Source organism: Chinchilla lanigera, unplaced genomic scaffold (genome assembly GCF_000276665.1).
Source record: "Chinchilla lanigera isolate Chin_1 unplaced genomic scaffold, ChiLan1.0 scaffold00011, whole genome shotgun sequence".
Lineage (NCBI taxonomy): Eukaryota > Metazoa > Chordata > Mammalia > Rodentia > Chinchillidae > Chinchilla > Chinchilla lanigera.
Window position 1 is genome coordinate 10,454,728 of NW_004955412.1, and position 18,051 is coordinate 10,472,778.

General features: G+C 34.2%; 1 protein-coding gene across 4 annotated transcripts in view; it reads left to right on the forward strand.

Moving 5' to 3' along the window:
- The window catches only part of Atm (ATM serine/threonine kinase), a 108,654-nt gene that overhangs the window by 31,975 nt on the left and 58,628 nt on the right, over window positions 1-18,051 (forward strand). For all 4 annotated transcript variants that reach the window (XR_001232882.1, XM_013510995.1, XM_005378035.2 and 1 more), the window contains 9 exons: window positions 4-79; window positions 200-330; window positions 3,132-3,252; window positions 4,922-5,095; window positions 6,475-6,644; window positions 7,910-8,156; window positions 10,485-10,600; window positions 11,734-11,860; window positions 12,283-12,482. Coding sequence is in view for 3 of the 4 variants with exons in the window: in XM_013510995.1 (XP_013366449.1) it covers window positions 4-79; window positions 200-330; window positions 3,132-3,252; window positions 4,922-5,095; window positions 6,475-6,644; window positions 7,910-8,156; window positions 10,485-10,600; window positions 11,734-11,860; window positions 12,283-12,482 (1,362 nt within the window). In the remaining variant the exon portion in view is untranslated. The remainder of the gene's footprint in view (window positions 1-3; window positions 80-199; window positions 331-3,131; window positions 3,253-4,921; window positions 5,096-6,474; window positions 6,645-7,909; window positions 8,157-10,484; window positions 10,601-11,733; window positions 11,861-12,282; window positions 12,483-18,051) is intronic.

The window sequence follows — 18,051 nt, forward strand, 5'->3', positions numbered from 1 at the left end:
CAGGCATCTAACAAAAGAGAAGAAATGCACATTCTCTGTAAGGATGGCAATAGTAAAATGCCTTAAAACTCTGCTTGAGGTGAGCTATTCCATGTAATTAGTAGGATCGCCATTGAAATTGTAAAGCTGCCTTTATGTCTTAATAAGTTATTTTTCTCTGAATGTTTCATATTTAATTTCAGTTGTTCTTTTCCCATAGGCTGATCCTTATTCAAAATGGGCTATTCTTAATGTAAAAGGGGAAGACTTCCCTGTAAATGAAGTATTTCCACAATTTCTTGCTGATGACAATCACCAAGTGTGCATGTTAACTGCAGAATCAATTAATAGGTAATGGGGTAGATGTTTTGAAATGTTTGAAATGCTGCAGATAGCAGTGCAATATCTAGCACAGTTATAGCTCACTAGTTGTGATTTTAACAGTAACACTGAGTGTATTATGCCTAGCATTTATATTTTTTCTTAATTCTGACAGTTTTATGATGCTATTATTTTCTGCAGTTTATCAATGAACACTCTGGCTTGAAGAGGTAAAATAACTTGCTTAGTGCCACACAATTAATAAGGCATTAATTTGAGAGAGTTGCACTATGGGAGGTGTAGAATGTTTGGATATTATCATAATGTTTTGTGAGTTTACAAAATGATAGTTAACACATTTTACATGGTGCTAATTATATTTTCTTAGATAAATATACAATTAGGCAGTGGAATTTTATTGTGATCTGTTTTATGTTTGAGTACTTGTATAAATGAACATTAATTTCTTAAGGATTATAAGTATCAGGTTATCAAATTAATTTTAAAATCTGTAAATGGAAGTCAGGTGGTGGCACACACCTATAATCTCAGAACAAAGAGGGGCTGATGGAAGAGGATCATAAGATCAGGTTCTACCTGACATCTTAGTGAGACCATGTCTCAAAATAGGAAAACAAAAAGAGGGCTGGGATGCAGCTCAGTGGTAGAGCACCCCTTGAGTTCAGTACCCAGTACCATGAAACAGTAACAACAACCTGAATTGCAGCCTACTTCTGAATTCACTTACCTTCACTTCCAGCGAATACAGCACCTCCCTACTTTGTTTTTCTTCATAACATTTCTCATCATTGATGTTTTTAACACATTTTCCTTTCCTCATCCCACCAGAGTCTAAACTCCAAAAAGGCCCTGGTTTGTGTCTTCTGTTCATTGCTGTATCTTCAGCATCTAAAATGATATTTTGGCATTGGTTGGTGTAATAATTGAACGTGGTAGGTAAAATAAATCAGTGTGTTTGAAAAAATTACATGCTGCTTTAATTTGCTTTAATTTTTTTTTAATTATTTTTTTTGTGGGGGTTTTTTTGTTTTTTTCTTTTCTTTTATTTGGTTTTTTTGAGACAGGGTCTCACTATGCAGTTTAGGCTGGCCTTGACCTCACTTCGTAGCTCAGGCTGGCCTTGAACTCTCAGTGATCCTCCTGCCTCATCCTCTCGAGTGCTGGGATTATAGGCATACACCACCAGGCCTGGCCTAGTTAAATTATTTTTTCAATTTTTTTGGATACCGGGAATTGAACTCAGGACCTTGTGCTTGCCAGGCAGGTGCTTGTGCTGCTGAGCTATATTCCCAGCCCCTAACTTGCTTTAAAAAGCAAATTGCATGGTGCTTTAAAAACATCAAAGCTAAAAATCATTTGAATAACTTTAATGTTCAGAAGTAAGTGAGCAATAATAGAGCACCACAGAGAACTTGTCCTAGCAATGAAAATGTTAGAACTAATATAGCCCGAATTTAAATATATTGACAGCCTGTTTCTGTGAACCAGATTTTGTGTCTTAATTCTTCACTTTTCGAATTTTTATTTTTTATTTTAGTTATTTATTTTTTTGTCTTTTTGAGACAGGGTCTTGCTATAGTTCAGGCTGGCCTTGAGCTCACTTTGTAGCACAAGCTGGTCTTGAACTTGCAACGATCCCCCTGCCTCAGCCTCCTGAGTGCTGGGATTTCAGGCATGTGCCGCCTTGCCCAGCAAGGAATTTTTAAAAGTAAGACTGTAGTGCATTGTCAGGGTTGTGTATAGTAGTTGAAATCCTTTTTGAATTTCACAGGTGAAAGAAGGTATGTGCTAAAGTTAAAGATCTGGAATTATATAGGACCATTCTGTAATAAAGCAGTATAGTGGTGGGTTGGGGAAAAATAATTTAAGATTCAAAAACTCAAGAATGATTTAAAAGTAGAATTTGTTAATTTCTGGTTTTTCACTTGTTAGATATTTTGATTTTGGACTCTTTTAAGAAAGGATAGTTAAGCTGGAGGAATAAGAGGAATACTAAAAATTATAAAAGTTTTGATTAGCTAAAATGTGTAAATGAAAAACTGAATAATTATCTTAAATGTGTAGGATATAATAATCTTAATATTGTGAAAAAAGACACTGATCAGTTTTTCTCCATCCCATAAAATTTAAATGGGATATCAAGGCATTAAGCCGTCCATTTTCAGGGTGAATAAATAGAAGTCTTAGGACAAGAGGAAAAAGTACCTTTTCTGGCAGTTTGAGTGCAGTGTTATTCAAATTTTGGCAATAGTTAAAAGAACTTTTGAACTTGGGAGGCTGAGGCAGGAGGAATGCAAGTTGAAGGCCAGAATAGGGAACTTAGACTATCTCAAGAATTTTTTAAGCTGAAAAAAATAAAAAAGAAAAACAGACTGGGGATGTAGCCGAGTGGTAGAGTGCTTGCCTGGCATGCTTGAGGCCGTAGGTTCCGTCACTAATACTATAAAAATTAAATAAATAAATAAGCTGAGACATTTCATGAACAGGAGAATATACATTACTTTTATGTATTTGATGTTCATTCTAAGTGAATGCTTTGAAACTGTTAAAATGGACTTATATTTCATCAGTATTTGAAGAGCTAATATGTATGTCTCCAAGTGGTTTAATTTTTTTTTTTTTTTTGGTTTTTCTCCGGTACCGGGAACCGAACTCACGACCTTGCGCTTGCCAGGCAGGTGCTTTTTGCCACTGAGCTAAATCCCCAGCCCCCTAAGTGGTTTAATTTAGTCCATAATATATCTTGAAAAGTAGAGTCTGAATAAAAAACTACCACTTTGTCTTTTGTTTCTCTTCCTTTTTTTCTTAAGATTATTTCAGGATACAAAACAAGAAGATGCTTCCATGTTTTTAAAAGCACTTCCTTTGAAGCTTCAACAAACAGCTTTTGAAAATGCATACTTGAAGGCCCGGGAAGGAATGAAAGGAGTGGTAATTTTAGTAGCACGTACTTGCTGCTCTCACATGCTTTTTATAGACATCTTCTATGTTACTTTAGCAAGTTTGGCATAAAACAATTTGTACAGTACTCAGTATTTTACTATGTAAAAACTAGTGTAAATCTGATAGGAATTGAGTGAAATTGCTGTGTTTACAGGTCAGATAATAGCAATTTCTTTTGGTTAGGGTTATTTATAATATACTGGGGGGAAACAAAATTTAGCTAAGTTTTAATGCATGGTTACATGATATCCTTTTAAATACAAGATTGTTTTTGGGTAAGATCTGCTTAAGAGCTAATTACGAAAACAGTTGATAGTAGGTGGAAATGGATTGAGAACAAGATTGTAAGAGCAAATCAGAATTACGGTTTTTTTTTAAACTTGTAGTTTTTCACTTTTCACTATAGCATATTTCTTCTTAAAGTGGTAAAAATTGTCTCAGTGTTTAGATATATATTTTTTTGCTCTGATTTGTTCCTAGAAGTGACTTGCACTTAATTAAATGACTGTTAATTTAAATGACTATCAAATCTGTGATTTGGATGGTTGGGTAAGAGAATGTAAATTTAGAAAATGATCTCAATAGATTGGAAAGATAAGTGTAAATAATATCAAATTTCATCGAAAATAAGGTACTGTGCATTTTAACTTAGCCCATTATCTAGTCCAGTGCCTTAACCACTCGGCCATCACAGCCTTAACCCATCATCTAAAAAAAAAGAAAACACTGACTTAATAGCAGTTCATTTAGAAAGAGACCTAATCCTTCACAGCTTGAAATCACTATATGAGTCGGTATTGTGATACAGTTATCAAAAATAGTTTCTGTCTTATATTTCACTTATAGAAGCATATTGTCATGAACAAAGTTAATAAAATAACTTGGATATTCTATAGATCTTAAAAGGCACTTCCTTTTTTTTTTTTACTGTTTTAAAGGACCAGTAGAAAGTTTTGTTTGGCTCTGAGTAAAGGTAGATTTTTGCTTTTTAGTGCTGGGGGTCAATTAGAGGACTTCTGCATGCCAGGCAAACACTCTTAATACTTATTTAAAAAAAAAAAAATGAGATCCTTCCTTTTTCCTGTACTAAAAGACAGAACTAGGTTCAGTGAGTAGCAGATTCTCAAATTTGTGAACAGAAATCTGCATCAAATATAACTAGTCAAAAAATGTAGTTTCCTGTTGAGATTTTGTAATAATTGATGAGTAAACTACAAGCATGTTATTTTATGCAGTTGGATAGTTTTATTTTCCCTTTTGATTACATAGATGACAGTGTTTTTAAAAAAATATACAGCTATATATTAAGGTATGTTAATGATAAAAATCATCTTAGAAGTTAAACTTTGTTAAAGAGAGCTTTGAATACCTCTCACCCTCTTTTTGCCATTTCTTTCTTTTTTATTTTTCACATCAAACTGTTACATCTCACTGAAAAATTTTTTCTTTGGCAACTCTTCCCATAAGATCTCATGAAGAGAAGTCTTTCTCACTGTAGAAAACATATTTTCTCAAGTCTGCTCTTAGCTCCATCACTGTAGATTTTCCTACTCTTCACAGGCTTCTTAGCTGTTGGCATAGAGTGCTTTAACTTTAGCCTGATTGATTCATTTGTAATGTTTAAATATTTACATTACTCTTTATATTTCTTTTGAAGTCGCATGGTGCTGCGAATCCTGAACTTTTGGATGAGACGTATAATAGAAAATCTGTTTTCTTGATGACCATAGCAGTTGTTTTATACTGTAGCCCTATCTGTGAAAAACAGGCCTTATTTGCCCTCTGCAAGTCTGTGAAGGAGAATGGATTAGATCCTCACCTTGTGAAAAAGGTACAGATGGATGTGTGTTTTCTATTATACGCTTCCTTGGATAACTTTTTGTTTTTCCCAGTTTGAATATGGAACCCAGGGTCTCACACATGGTAGGCAAGCACTCTACCACTGGGCTGTGTCCCCAAACCCCTTGGATAATTTTTATTTTTTATTTTTTTAATTTTTAGTTTCTTTTTTGTTTTTTTTTTCTGGTACCAGGAATCAAACTCACGACCTCGCACTTGCCAGGCAGGGCGCTGTGCTGCTGAGCTAAATCCCCAGCCCCTCCCTTTGATAATTTTTACATAATGAGAAAGCTTACAGCTAAATTTTTTTTTTTCCCCTCCTCTGGTACTGGGAATCGAACTCACGACCTTGCACTTGCCAGGCAGGCACTGCACCACTGAGCTAAATCCCCAGCCCCTACAGCTAAATTTTTAAAGTGGCACTTATTTAAGACTTTTAAATAATTTTATTTTTAGGTTGAGAATATTGGAAAGCAATTTAATAAGTATTAAAGTGGTACATTTTGTATGCATTGTCATTTCTTACATCAAGCTTGAACGTTTCAGGAGGCATTCATTTATTAAACTAACAAGGGGCTGATGACACACAGACCAGGTGCTCTGGAATAGTGTTTATTGAGGGGAACACCAGGAGGCAAGATCATTTTAAATTGTTTGCCTCGTAGGTTCTGGGCAAAACATTGGGATCTAATAAGGCTAGAAGTCAGATTTTAGGATTCTGGGGCATTTAGGTCAGTCACATCATTAGGAAAGGAGGACTGGGTCTAAGCTTTGCAGTCACGGTAGCCCAGTATTATAGAATGTGACTGTCCTTCCTGCTCTACCACTTTATGGTCTGGTTTATGTTCTAGGCCTTTCTTTTGCACTGTTGTAGGCTTTTATGTGAGAGATATGGGCCAATATGTAACTTAACATTCTACCATATAGTTTCCGTGGAGCTTTGTAGGAGGCTAACCTGTAGGTAATCAATCTTACACAAGTTAATCTTTTACCTTTCACTATTAAGAGTTTTTTAAAAATACACCATCATTCTACCTAATTAATATAAGTTGTATATAGTACTTAGATGTTGTAAAATTTGGATTTAAGACTGAGAAGAACAGTTTTGCCTTAGACTTTCATTTGAGATAGTCAGATGTTGAAAATTACATTGTTTTTATTCATGTAACATTTATTACGGGTTTGTTGTATGCTAAGTACTAATTATATTAAACACACTTTTTCATTTTCTCTTATTTTTCTTATTGATGAAGTCAAGGTATAGAAAGTTAAATGAATACTTCAGAGTCCTATTGTGATGAGTAACAACAAAAACTTTTAAATGATTTTTTTCTTTTTCTTAAAGCATCAACTTCTTCTTGGTTTGTGCAGGTTTTAGAGAAAGTTTCTGAAACTTTTGGATATACACGTTTAGAAGACTTCATGGCTTCTCATTTAGATTACCTGGTTTCAGAATGGCTAAATCTTCAAGATACTGCATCCAGCTTATCTTCTTTTCCTTTTATTTTATTAAACTATTCAGATGTTGAGGATTTCTATAGGTAGGTTTATATATAGCACATGAGAAATATGTTTAAAGTTAGGTAATAGTGTTTTGCAGTCCTCCCTTCCTCCACAACACTGCCTCTCCAAGCTCCCAAACTTAAATGGGAAGCACAAAATTTCCCTTCAAAATTTTACTTTGAAGATACAGATAAGCATAAGAAGCAAGACAGTTTATTTGAGTGAGTATGTATTGAAGGGTATCACCGATCTTAGGATCTGGTCCTTGGTGTACTAGTAATCGTCTGTAACTTTGAACAAGCTATGTAAATACTGTCTGAGCACTGAGTTTTTAATTTGTGAAGTAACAGAGTTACACAAGGAGATTGTAAGGTCCCATTTAATATTTGGTATTAAATATTTCCTTCCTTTTGGAAAAAAATGATAAATTACAAAATGTCTATTTCTGCTTTCATTTTCTTTTTTGCTGCTTGACAGTGGACTGTTTAATCGGTATTTATGTTAGATTTAGAAGTTCGATGTAAAAGAATTCAGTTTGCTAGCCCTCTGGTAAAGAAAATTTTGGAAAGAGACTTGAAACAACTGAAGAGTCATGTTTAGGCCGCAGGCTTGTGGAAGACACCTGCTGTTCATTGAGCATTGTGCTAGGGACTTTGCTAGGCATTTTGCATGTAGTTTATCGTGGGTGCGTTTCAGGTGTTCACAATGGAGCTTTCAGCATTTTTATAGATATAAACAGTTGTAGATAATTGCCTTTAAGGACATTCAGACAAACCAGAGGTGGCAGCATATGTTTGTAATCCCAGCACTTCGGGGTGCTGAGACAAAAGGATCTAAAGTGAGGTCAGCCTGGACTACATCGTGAGTTCAGGGCCAGCCAAACTACACTTCAACATCCTGTTTCCAAAAAAAAAATCAGAATTTACTTTAATATTATTTATTCATTTTGGTAGCAACAGTATTTTACATTTGTTCTTTGAATTTAGGAATAGTTTTACCTTTCATTTTATAATAATTTGTATGAAGTTGATCAGGCATAAGAAATAAATAGAAATTAAAGGCTCTCCCCTCTTTTTAATTGGACTGTTAAGGCAGTACAGTCCAAACTTTGAGTATTTTTTTTTTTGTAAGAGTGAATACTTAACTTTATTTCTCCATTTATAAAATAAAAGAAAGAATGCTTGCCGAATAAAGTGGTGCTCTTAATTTATTTTTAGTGATGCTCTAATTTTGACTGGATTAAAATACTATTATAAAATTTTACTTTGAAGATACATATATTTTAAATTTTTTATATTTTTAGATCTTATCATAAGGTTTTGATTCCACATCTGGTGATTAGAAGTCGCTTTGATGAGGTGAGGTCCATTGCTAATCAGATTCAAGAGGACTGGAAAAGGCTTCTGATAGGCTGCTTTCCGAAGATTCTCGTGAATATCCTTCCTTACTTTGCATGTGAGAGTACTGGAGACAGTTGGATGGCACAGCGAAGGGAGACTGCTGCCAAGGTCTATGACGTGCTTAAAGGTGAAAACCTGTTGGGAAAGCAGGTATGCTTCAGCTTATGCCCATCTTTTATTCCCTGATTGAGCTCACATATAAGCTTTGATTTTGAAAACTGTGTATCCATCCCATATGCAACTACATTTAACTTGTGGTCACTGTTTAAGTAATGTGTGAAGTCGTTGTTTGGTGTTCTTTCCCTTTGGCATTTAGATGTGGAAATGTTATTCATAACAAATAACAATGGAAAGAAATCAAACTTAATAAGGAGTGGTTTGATTGATTCTGCCTTTTAAATACTTACTTTAATTGCCAGTACTGTGTGAATACAAGCTGATTGGTAAGTTCAAGTAAAAGTTAAACAGCACATGGAAACTTCTCTTTGCATATCCTCTTTAGTTGTACTAAGTCTGCCACTTTTCAGGGAAAGTAGGGAACATTGAGATGCCGTCCTAGCACGCCACCACCACCATCCCCTTTTTAAATTTTATTTTGAGACATGGTGTTACTCAATTGTCCAGGCTGTCCTCAAACTTAGGATCCTCCTGCCTTAGCCTCCCAAGAAGCTGGGATTAAAGTCCTACACCATTCCGCTGATTTTTTCCCCCCACATACTTTTAACTTTCTAATGTGTAATTTACTTTTGAATTAAACGTTCATTGTTTGTTTCCAGTCTTCTCCACTGAAATACAAGCACTATAAAGGTAAAAATTTTTTCTGATGTATCCCAACCAGTATATATTGGCTTATTATTTGTTAAAAAGAAGAAGTTAAGTAAAGATGGATTGGACAAACTTTATTTTGTAATAGCTTAATACTTGAAAGTTATTCAACACAACTTATATTACACGTTAATTTTTCAAAGTGGAAAAAATTTGGTTACTCTTTGTTTATTTGAGATGTAAGCGGTGACTAAAGAAACTTGGTTAATAATATTGGATGAACTCAGTTCAGTTCGATGAACTCAGACTTTTTTCTTTCTTATTTATCTGTATGGAATGAGGAAGGGAAACAAGTTCCTTAGTTGCTTAAGTAGACCCAGTCAGGTGGAACTCGTAAGTTCTTAGTCTGGAGGCAAATGGTAGCCGAGCACAACTTTCCCAAAAGGCAGAATAGAATGTTAGCACTCCAGAGGGATGGAATCTGAGAGATACTCTGCCTCTACCCCATTCCACTAAACATTCCAGCTTTTATTTCTGAATACCCCTGTTCTTATTTTTTTAATGTATTCAAATCAAAAGGTAGCCATTTTTAGAGTAGGTTTAGAAGAGAAAGAAGTGATTGGATTCAGCCTGGTTGAAATACAGGGATGAAGAGAAGCAAAAATTGAATAAATAATGTCTTAGCTTCTTGGTTAAAAGCACAAGTTAAATTTTTGCTAATCTCAGTTTCATTTGTTTGTTTGTTCTTTTGTTTTTTTCCGGTACCAGGAATCAAACTCACGACCTCGTGCTTGCCAGGCAGGCGCTGTGCCGCTGAGCTAAATCCCCAGCCCCAAATCTCAGTTTCATTTAGCGTTAATAGTTTATATACTTTGAAAATTTGAGGCAGTTTATATTAAAACATTAATTTTTAATGTAAAAATTATTGATCATTTAGCATGTATTTGAAGAATAATGAAACAAGTAGTTCTGACTTCATTTTTGTCTCATGTATGCATCTTGTCTGAATCAGTCTTTTAGATTTTTTTTTCACATGGGTTTTAGTACAATTATTACCAGTTTTTGTGTCTGCTAAAACTTTCAATTTTGAATACTTACAGTGTTTACAGTTTATAAGATTGTTCAGCTCTACTAAGTCACCTGAACAATTTATTTGTATTGCTGGACATTGTAAATCCAGCTTTTAAGAAATCATATGGAGCTAGTGAAGGCAATTAAGTGATGTGTGAGGGCACTCAATAATTATTCTGCTGATAAGAATCAACCAATTCTTCTTTACTTACTGCAGATAGAAGGCTGGATTTTAAGAGTTGAAACTATAGAGATGGTGACATGGATCACTGATGTATAAGTCTGAGGGAAAGGCTCAGCTCTTTATGTTAGTTTTCTTTCTTGTCACTTTCTAAAATATTTTTTGTTATTAAGAGATGTGTTATTAGGATGTAAAGTCTTTGTTAAAATAATCTTTAAAATAAAGAGTTGGGTTAAGGAGGCTTTGGTATGATTTTCCTGCTTTCTTCACAGTCTAAAGGTTTCCATAGAAGAAAGGTGGAGTTAGCTATGTATCTTGCAGGTCTTGGATGTTAGTCCTATATATTTTTTTAATATTACTGAATAATTATGGAAATAGGACATAACATAAGCCCTTTGCACTCTCTTAAAGGTCTCAGATATGTTAAATATTAAGTATATTTTTATATTCTGTCTTTGCAGATTGATCATTTATTCATTAGTAATTTACCAGAGATTGTGGTGGAGTTACTGATGACATTACATGAACCAGGAGATTTTGATACCAGCCAGAGCACTGACCTCTGTAACTTTTCTGGGTATGTACATTTTAAATTAGAAAAGCAACTTTGCATATGCTTTAGGAAGTTTATTGGGTAATACCCTCAAATGTCTTTTTCAGTTTTTAGACATGTACTCTTTTTTAAAAAAGTTTATTTATTTATAGCCACCATTGACTTCAAGTAATTTCCTGTCTGCTGTTATGGTAGCTTCCCTATAGTAGAACTTGCTCTTTCTCATCAGTCATTTAGTTCATTGGCAAATGTAGTAATCTCTTCAGTATTTCTGTAACATTTGAGCATTGTGTCTTTTTTCCCATTGAGCATTATTCTTGGTTCTCTTTTTTTTTTTTAAGTTAATTGCTATTTTTATTTGAACAGTGATTAAAATGAAGCAATTTCTTTTTTGGTTCTCTTCTTAACTATGACTTACCTTTCTGTACAACCTTTTCTTTATTATACTTCTTACTTGCCAGACTCATGCTCTATAGCAGAACAGTTCAGTTTGGATGCAAAATCTGCTTGGTTGTATATGAATGATAGTTATTTTCCCATTTTTATTGTAAGCTACTTGAAAATCCTTTTTTTAAAAAAATACACGCAACTGTGCTAGATACGTAAAATAGAAATAACATTTACCAAAGTACTTTGACATTTAATTTCATTCTATCTAAATAATCTAAATAATTTTGTGAACCTAATAGAGTGTCATGACTAAAAATTTTATTTATTTATTTACTTACTTACTTCGCAAGACTGCAGATTGAATTCAGGATACGTGCTAGATAAGTACTGTGCCACTAAGCTACATCCCCAGCCCATGTTACTGTTTTTATAGTACGAAGAGCTTTAATTCAGACCTGGTAAAGTACTAGTAAGGATCATTCATGAAGCTGCCATTAACTTTCTAAAAGATTATTTAATGAAATCACTTAAGTAAGTCATGTAAGTTGTCAGGGTCAAATATATTTTATGTCTTCTGATCAATATATATGAACTGTTGTATCATTTTTATTAAAAGTACAGTTTGTCAGCTGAAAAAATAGTTTAAAATATGGGGGTTATTATCAAAATTTTATTTTGGAAGTACACTGGTCTATCAGTAAAACCAGTTTTTTCCTGATAATTTTGTCTTGAAAATGATGACTGTGTATTTTTCTCTAACTCTTTAGGGATTTGGATCCTGCTCCTAATCCACCTTATTTTCCATCACATGTTATTACAGCAACATTTGCCTATATCAGCAATTGTCATAAAACCAAGCGTAAAAGCATTTTAGAAATTCTTTCCAAAAGTCCTGTGAGTATACATTGTTAGTATAATAATTGGTAGCAAAATACCTTTTTCATTTTAGGAAATCTATGTGTATCTTAAGGAACGAAAGTTAAACAAATGAAAATTTGAATAATTTTTAAAAACATTCATAAGTTTATATATTGTATATCAGTACTAACAAACATGTTAAATATGGGGATGGAATTTTGTGATACTTTGCACACGTATTATCTCAAGGAATATATGTACTATTTCATAAGAATACATTGTAGTTTGCTATTTGAAAGCTAATGGCAAGATTTTTAAAAATGTTATGATAGTAATTTTCATGTAATACATTGCATTTGATGTCAAATCCAAATTTAAATGGTTAAGTGTAAAATATTTTTAATAGCCAAGTATACATGATTAAATAAATTTTTACTAAATGTGTTTTTATTTTCTAGGATTCCTATCAGAAGATTCTTTTAGCCATTTGTGAGCAAGCAGCTGAGACAAATAATGTTTATAAGAAGCACAGAATTCTTAAAATATATCATCTCTTTGTTAGTTTATTACTAAAGGATATAAAAAGTGGCTTGGGAGGAGCTTGGGCCTTCATTCTTCGAGATGTTATTTATACTTTAATTCACTATATTAACCAAAGGTAAGTATTATATTGGACCAGTACATATGCACTCTTTCTACCCAGATCTTTTAATTGAAAATTTATATGTTTCTGAGAAGTAGATGCCAGAGTATTATTTCCTATTTAATTGATACATAAAAATTGTGCATATGATGTGTCCTGTGATGTTTCTGTACATATATATGTTGTATAATGTTGAAATCAGGGTAGCGTATTCATCTCCTCAAATGTCCTTTTTCTGAAGGAAAATGTCCTTTTTCTGAAAATTTTTTCTTCTCACTCTTTATCTACAGTCACCCCACTCTGCAGAACACAGGAACTTTTGTCTCGTACCTAACTGCAACTTAGCACCCACTGACGAAGCTTTCTGCATCCCTCTTTCTGCTTTTTTCCTCAGCTTCTGGTAACCACTGTTCTCCTCTTAACTTCTATGAAGTTAGCTTTTTTAGATAGCACATGACTGATACCAGGCAGTGTTCATATTTCTGTATCTTTTACTTACCATAATGTTCTCCAGTTCTTTATATGGTATTGTAAAGGACAGAATTTTATCATTTTTTTGTACCTGAGCAGTATTTCCTTGTGTATGTATAGCATATTCCCTTTATGCAGTCATCAACTGATGGACACTGGTTACTGCCATTTATTGACTATTGTGAATAGTACTGCAAAAAATATGGGAATACAGAGGTCTCTTCAGTATACTGACTTCACTTCCCAGCAGTGAAATTGCTGGATCAGATGATAATTTTTAAGAGACCTTCCTACGTTTTCCATAACTACTGCTGTACTTACATTCCCACTAGCGTCATGAGAGTTTACGCTGGGCATAGTGGTGCTTGCCTGTAGTCCCAGCACTCAGGAGGCAAAGGCAGGAGGATCATCATGAGTTCCATATAGTGAGACCCTGTTTTTTTTGAGACATGAACATAACATGAGCATAGCATACTTTGATCATGTAACTCTGTCTTCCCTCCTTGTCTACTCACCGCACAGTTTCATATTTTGGGGAGAGGCTTTCAATGTATATAATATATTTTGCTTATATTCAGCTCCCCCATTACCTGTCCTACTCCAACTCCTCCCTCTTACCCTTTCTTCTTGTTCAATAAGAATTTCCATTCTACTTCGACATCTTTTTTAGAGCCTACATATTAGGGAGAACATGATATATGATATTTGTCTGAGCCTGGCTTATGTCACTTAACTTGGTGGTCTCTAAATCCATCCATTTTCCTAAATAATAAGAGTTTTGTTCTTCCTTATGTTTGACTAATGCTCCTTTGTGTACCACATATCACATTCATCTGTTGATGAGCAGCTAGTATGGTTCCACATCTTGGATGTTGTGAATTGTGCTAAAGTAAGCTTGGGTATGCGGGTATCCCTGTAGTATGCTAGCTTTTATTGTATGCGTACATACTTAGTGGTATAGCTGGATCAAATGATATCACTAATTTTGACTTTTGAGGAATCTTCAGACTGATTTCTATAGTGGCTAATTTACATTCTCACTAGCATCCTTGACAGTATTTGTTTATTTTTTTGTATTCTTCATAATAGCTATTCTTATTGGGATGAGATGGAATCTCAGTATGGCTTTGATTTGCAATTCCCTGCTTAATCCTCTGTTGGAAGAATAGCTGGTAAAGATTTTCTCCATTCCTGTAGGTTGCCTGTCTTCATTCTGTTAGTTGTTTCCCTTGCTGGGTGGAAACATTTTAATTTGGTGTAGTCCTATTTGTTGATTTTTCCTGCTATTTCTTTTGTTGTTGGAATTTTGTTTAGAAAGTCTTGTGTCTCTGGCTTGAAGTGTATCTCCTCTTTTAGTAGTTTCAAAGTATGAAGTCTTATAGTTAGGTCTTTGATTCATTTTGAATTATTGTGCAAAGATGAAAGATATGGATCTACAGAATGAGAGAGGGATCTAGTGTCAGTATTCTGTGAGTGGGCATCTCTAGTTTTTCCAGCACCATTTGTTAAAAAGTCTGTCTTTTCTCCAAAGGTTATTTTTGGCTGCTTTGTCTAGGATCAGATTGCTATAGTTGCATGGGTTTGTTTCTGTGTCCTCTGTTCCCTTTTGTGCTTTTTTTGTTACTCTAGCTTTGTAGTATAATTTGCAGTTGGGTACTGTCATGCTTCCAGCCTGCTCTTTTTGCTTAGGATTGCTTTGGGTATTCTGTATTTGTATATGAATTTTAGGGTTGCTTTTTCAAGTTCGGTGAAAAATGCCATCGGAATTTTGATGGCGATTGCGTTGAAGCTGTTGATTGCTTTTGGTGTATGGCCATTATAACAATATTAATTTTGCCAGTTCATGAATTTGGGAGGTCTTTCAGTTGCCTAGTATTTTCTTCAGTATCTTTCTTCATTGTTCTAAAATATTCATTGTAGATATGTTACACCTCCTTTGTTAGAATGAGGTGACATTTCATTACGGTTTTGACTTATATTTCTTTGATTTTAGTGATGTTGAGCATTTTTTCATGTACCCATTGGCCATTTGTATGTCGTCTTTTGAGAAGTGTCTATTTAAATGTAGTTCCCATTTTTAAAAAATGATTTTTATGAGTTTTTACTTCTACTTAGTTTTTGAGTTCCTTTTATTCTCTAGTATTAACCCCTTGTCAGATACCTAATTTGGATATACCTCTCCACTTTTTTGGAATAGAAGTCGTGGGCCTTGCCCATACCAGGCAGATGCTCATACCACTAAGTCCATTGAGCTACACCCCTATCCCTGTAGGTTGTCTCTTAACTGTATCTATTGTTTTCTTTACTGTGGGGGATATTTTTAGCTTGATGCGTTTTGTCTGTTTTTGCCTTTGTTGCTTATGGTCTTGAGCTTTTATCCAAAAAAATACTTGGCCATTCCAATGCCATGAAGCACTTTTTCTCGTGTATTTTCTAGTAGTTTCATAGTTTCAGGCCTTATAATTAGGTCTGTAACCTGTATTGAGTTAATTTTTGTGACTAGTGAGAGGTAAGGATTCTAGTTTCATGCTTGTTCTTATAGATAATGTAATTTTCTCAGCACTATAAATATATATTTTGTGTATGTTTGCAATACATAATAATTACAATCACCTTGGGGAATTGGTACATACACTTATCATATTATATCATAACTTAATCAGCTTTACTTCCCCTTTCCTTCCCTGTCCTCCCTTCTGTCCCTGTGCCACTTCCCCTTTCCACCTCCACAAAGTGTACCTTCTTGTTCCCTATCATTTCTCTTTTATTTTGCTTTTACAATTACTTATATTTTAGATTTCTCATATAAGGGAAGCCATGCAGTACTTAACCTTCTGTGTCTGGTTTATTTTACAAAGCATTATGATTTTAAGTGTATCCGTTTTCCTACAGATGATTCTGGTACTCTACTGTGTATACATACCAAGTTTTCTTTATTCATTCATCTGTTGATGGACATATAGGCCATTTCCAAAATTCAGCTCCTATGAATTGTCTCAGCACTATTTATTAAAGAGACTATCCTTTCCTTAATGCTTAGCCAAATATCCTTTGGCTGTTGAATGTGAGTTTACTTCTGTGCTGTCTGTTCTGCTCCATTGTGGGGTGTGTGTGCGCATGTGTTTATGGTAATACCATGCTCTTTTGGTTACTATACCTTTGTAATCAAAAGTAGTTTGTACCTCTTTCTTTGTTCTTTTTGCTCAAGATTGCTTTAGCTGTTTTAGGTGATTCTATGTATTTAGATTTTTTTTCTCATTCTGTGAAGAATGTCATTGGTGTCTTGATAGGAATTATATTGAATTTGTCGATGGCTTTGGGCAATGTGGATATTTCAGTAATACTGGTTCTTCAGTCATGAATACAGAGCAACTTTCCATTTTTGGTGTTCCCTTCCATGTCGTTAATCAGTGTATTACAATTTTCATTATAGAATTGCTAGTTAAATTTGTTCTTAGGTTTTTTTTCTTTGTACCTATTTTAAATAGTAATGCTTTCTTTTTCTTTTTCATATAACTCACCACTGGTATACGGAAATGCTGATTTTTGTATCCTATAATTTTGCTGAAATCATTCATTAGTTCTTAGGTTTTTGGTGGAACCTTTGGGTTTTCTGTATTTAAGGTCACACTCTGTAAGAAGTGAGAATTTCACTTTCTCCCTTCTAGTTTTAATTCTCTTTCTTTTCTAATCCTGACTACTCTGGCTAGGATTTAAGTACTAAGTTGAATAAAATTGTTGGAAGTGGGCATCTTTGTCTTCTTCCAGGTCTTAGAGAGTGTTCGGCTTTTCCCCATTCACTATGGTGTTAGCTGTGGACCTGTTACAAATGTCCTTCATTTTATTGAGATATGTTCTTTTAATACCTAATTGGTTCAGAATTTTTATCATGGAGCAATTGTGAATTTTTTTAAATTGCCTTTCTTATCAAGTGATAACGAATCTTATCAGATGTCTTTTCTGTGTCTATTCAGATGATTGTGGCTTTCTCTTTCATTGTTTACTAATTTGTGTATGTTGATCCATTTTAGCATCCCAGAGTAAATTCTACCTGATGATGTGTAATCCTGTTACTATGCTGTTGGATTCAGTTTGCTGGTATTTTGATGAGGATTTTTGTATCTGTTCATCAGGAATATTGGCCTATATCTTTTTATTTTTGGTTGTGTGCTTGTCTCTTTTGGTATCAGGGTAACACTGGTTTTGTAGAATCAATTTGAAAGTATTCTGTTGTTTTTGATTTTTAAAATAATTTGAGAAGAATGGTATTTGTTCTTTAAATGTTTTGTGGTATTCAGTAGGTAAAGCCTACTGAGCTTTTCTTTGGTGTGAGAGATTTTTATATTTCTGATGCAGCTTCATTGCTTGTTAATGACTGTGCAATTTTTCTATTTCTTCTTGTGTCCACTTATTTTCTCTTTTCGTCCCTCCCCTCCTGCTCCAGCCTCTACTCTCCTTTCATCCTCTTTTCTTCTCTCCTTTCCTTTTTTAGAGATAGGCTCTAGCTGTGTTGCTCAGGCCATCCTTGAACTCCTGAGCTCAGTTGTACTTCCTGCCTTAGCCTTCGAGTAGGAGGGATTAAAAGCATATACTACTGCATTCTACAGTGTGGGTCAGTTTTTGTAATTTGTGCAGTTTGAGAAATTTGCCCATTTCATCTAGGTTATCTGCTTTGTTTGATACAGTTGTTTGTGGTATTCTCATAATCCTTTTCATACTGTCTTTTTTTCTTTATATATCTAACTGCAAAGGTTTGTCGCTTTTTGGTATCTTTTCAAAGAACCAGTTTTTAAAAAAATCACTTCTTTGTGGTGAAAACATTGAAAAACCATTTCTTATACTACATAATTGTTATCTAGAGTTAACCAACTGGGCAATAGTACACCAGAACTTCTACTTTTACGTAACTGTCACTTAATATCCACCGATCAGCCTTTCCCTATCCCTTCCTGTCCCTTACCCTCTTCCATCTCTGGTATCTTCTGTTCTGGTAACTTCTCTGAGATCAGTTTTTGTGTAGTCTACGAAAGAGTAAGAGATCCTGCAACAGTTGTCTGTTCAAGGGACCAGTTTTTCACTCTGTTTTTTTTTTTTTTTTTTTTTTTTGGTTTTT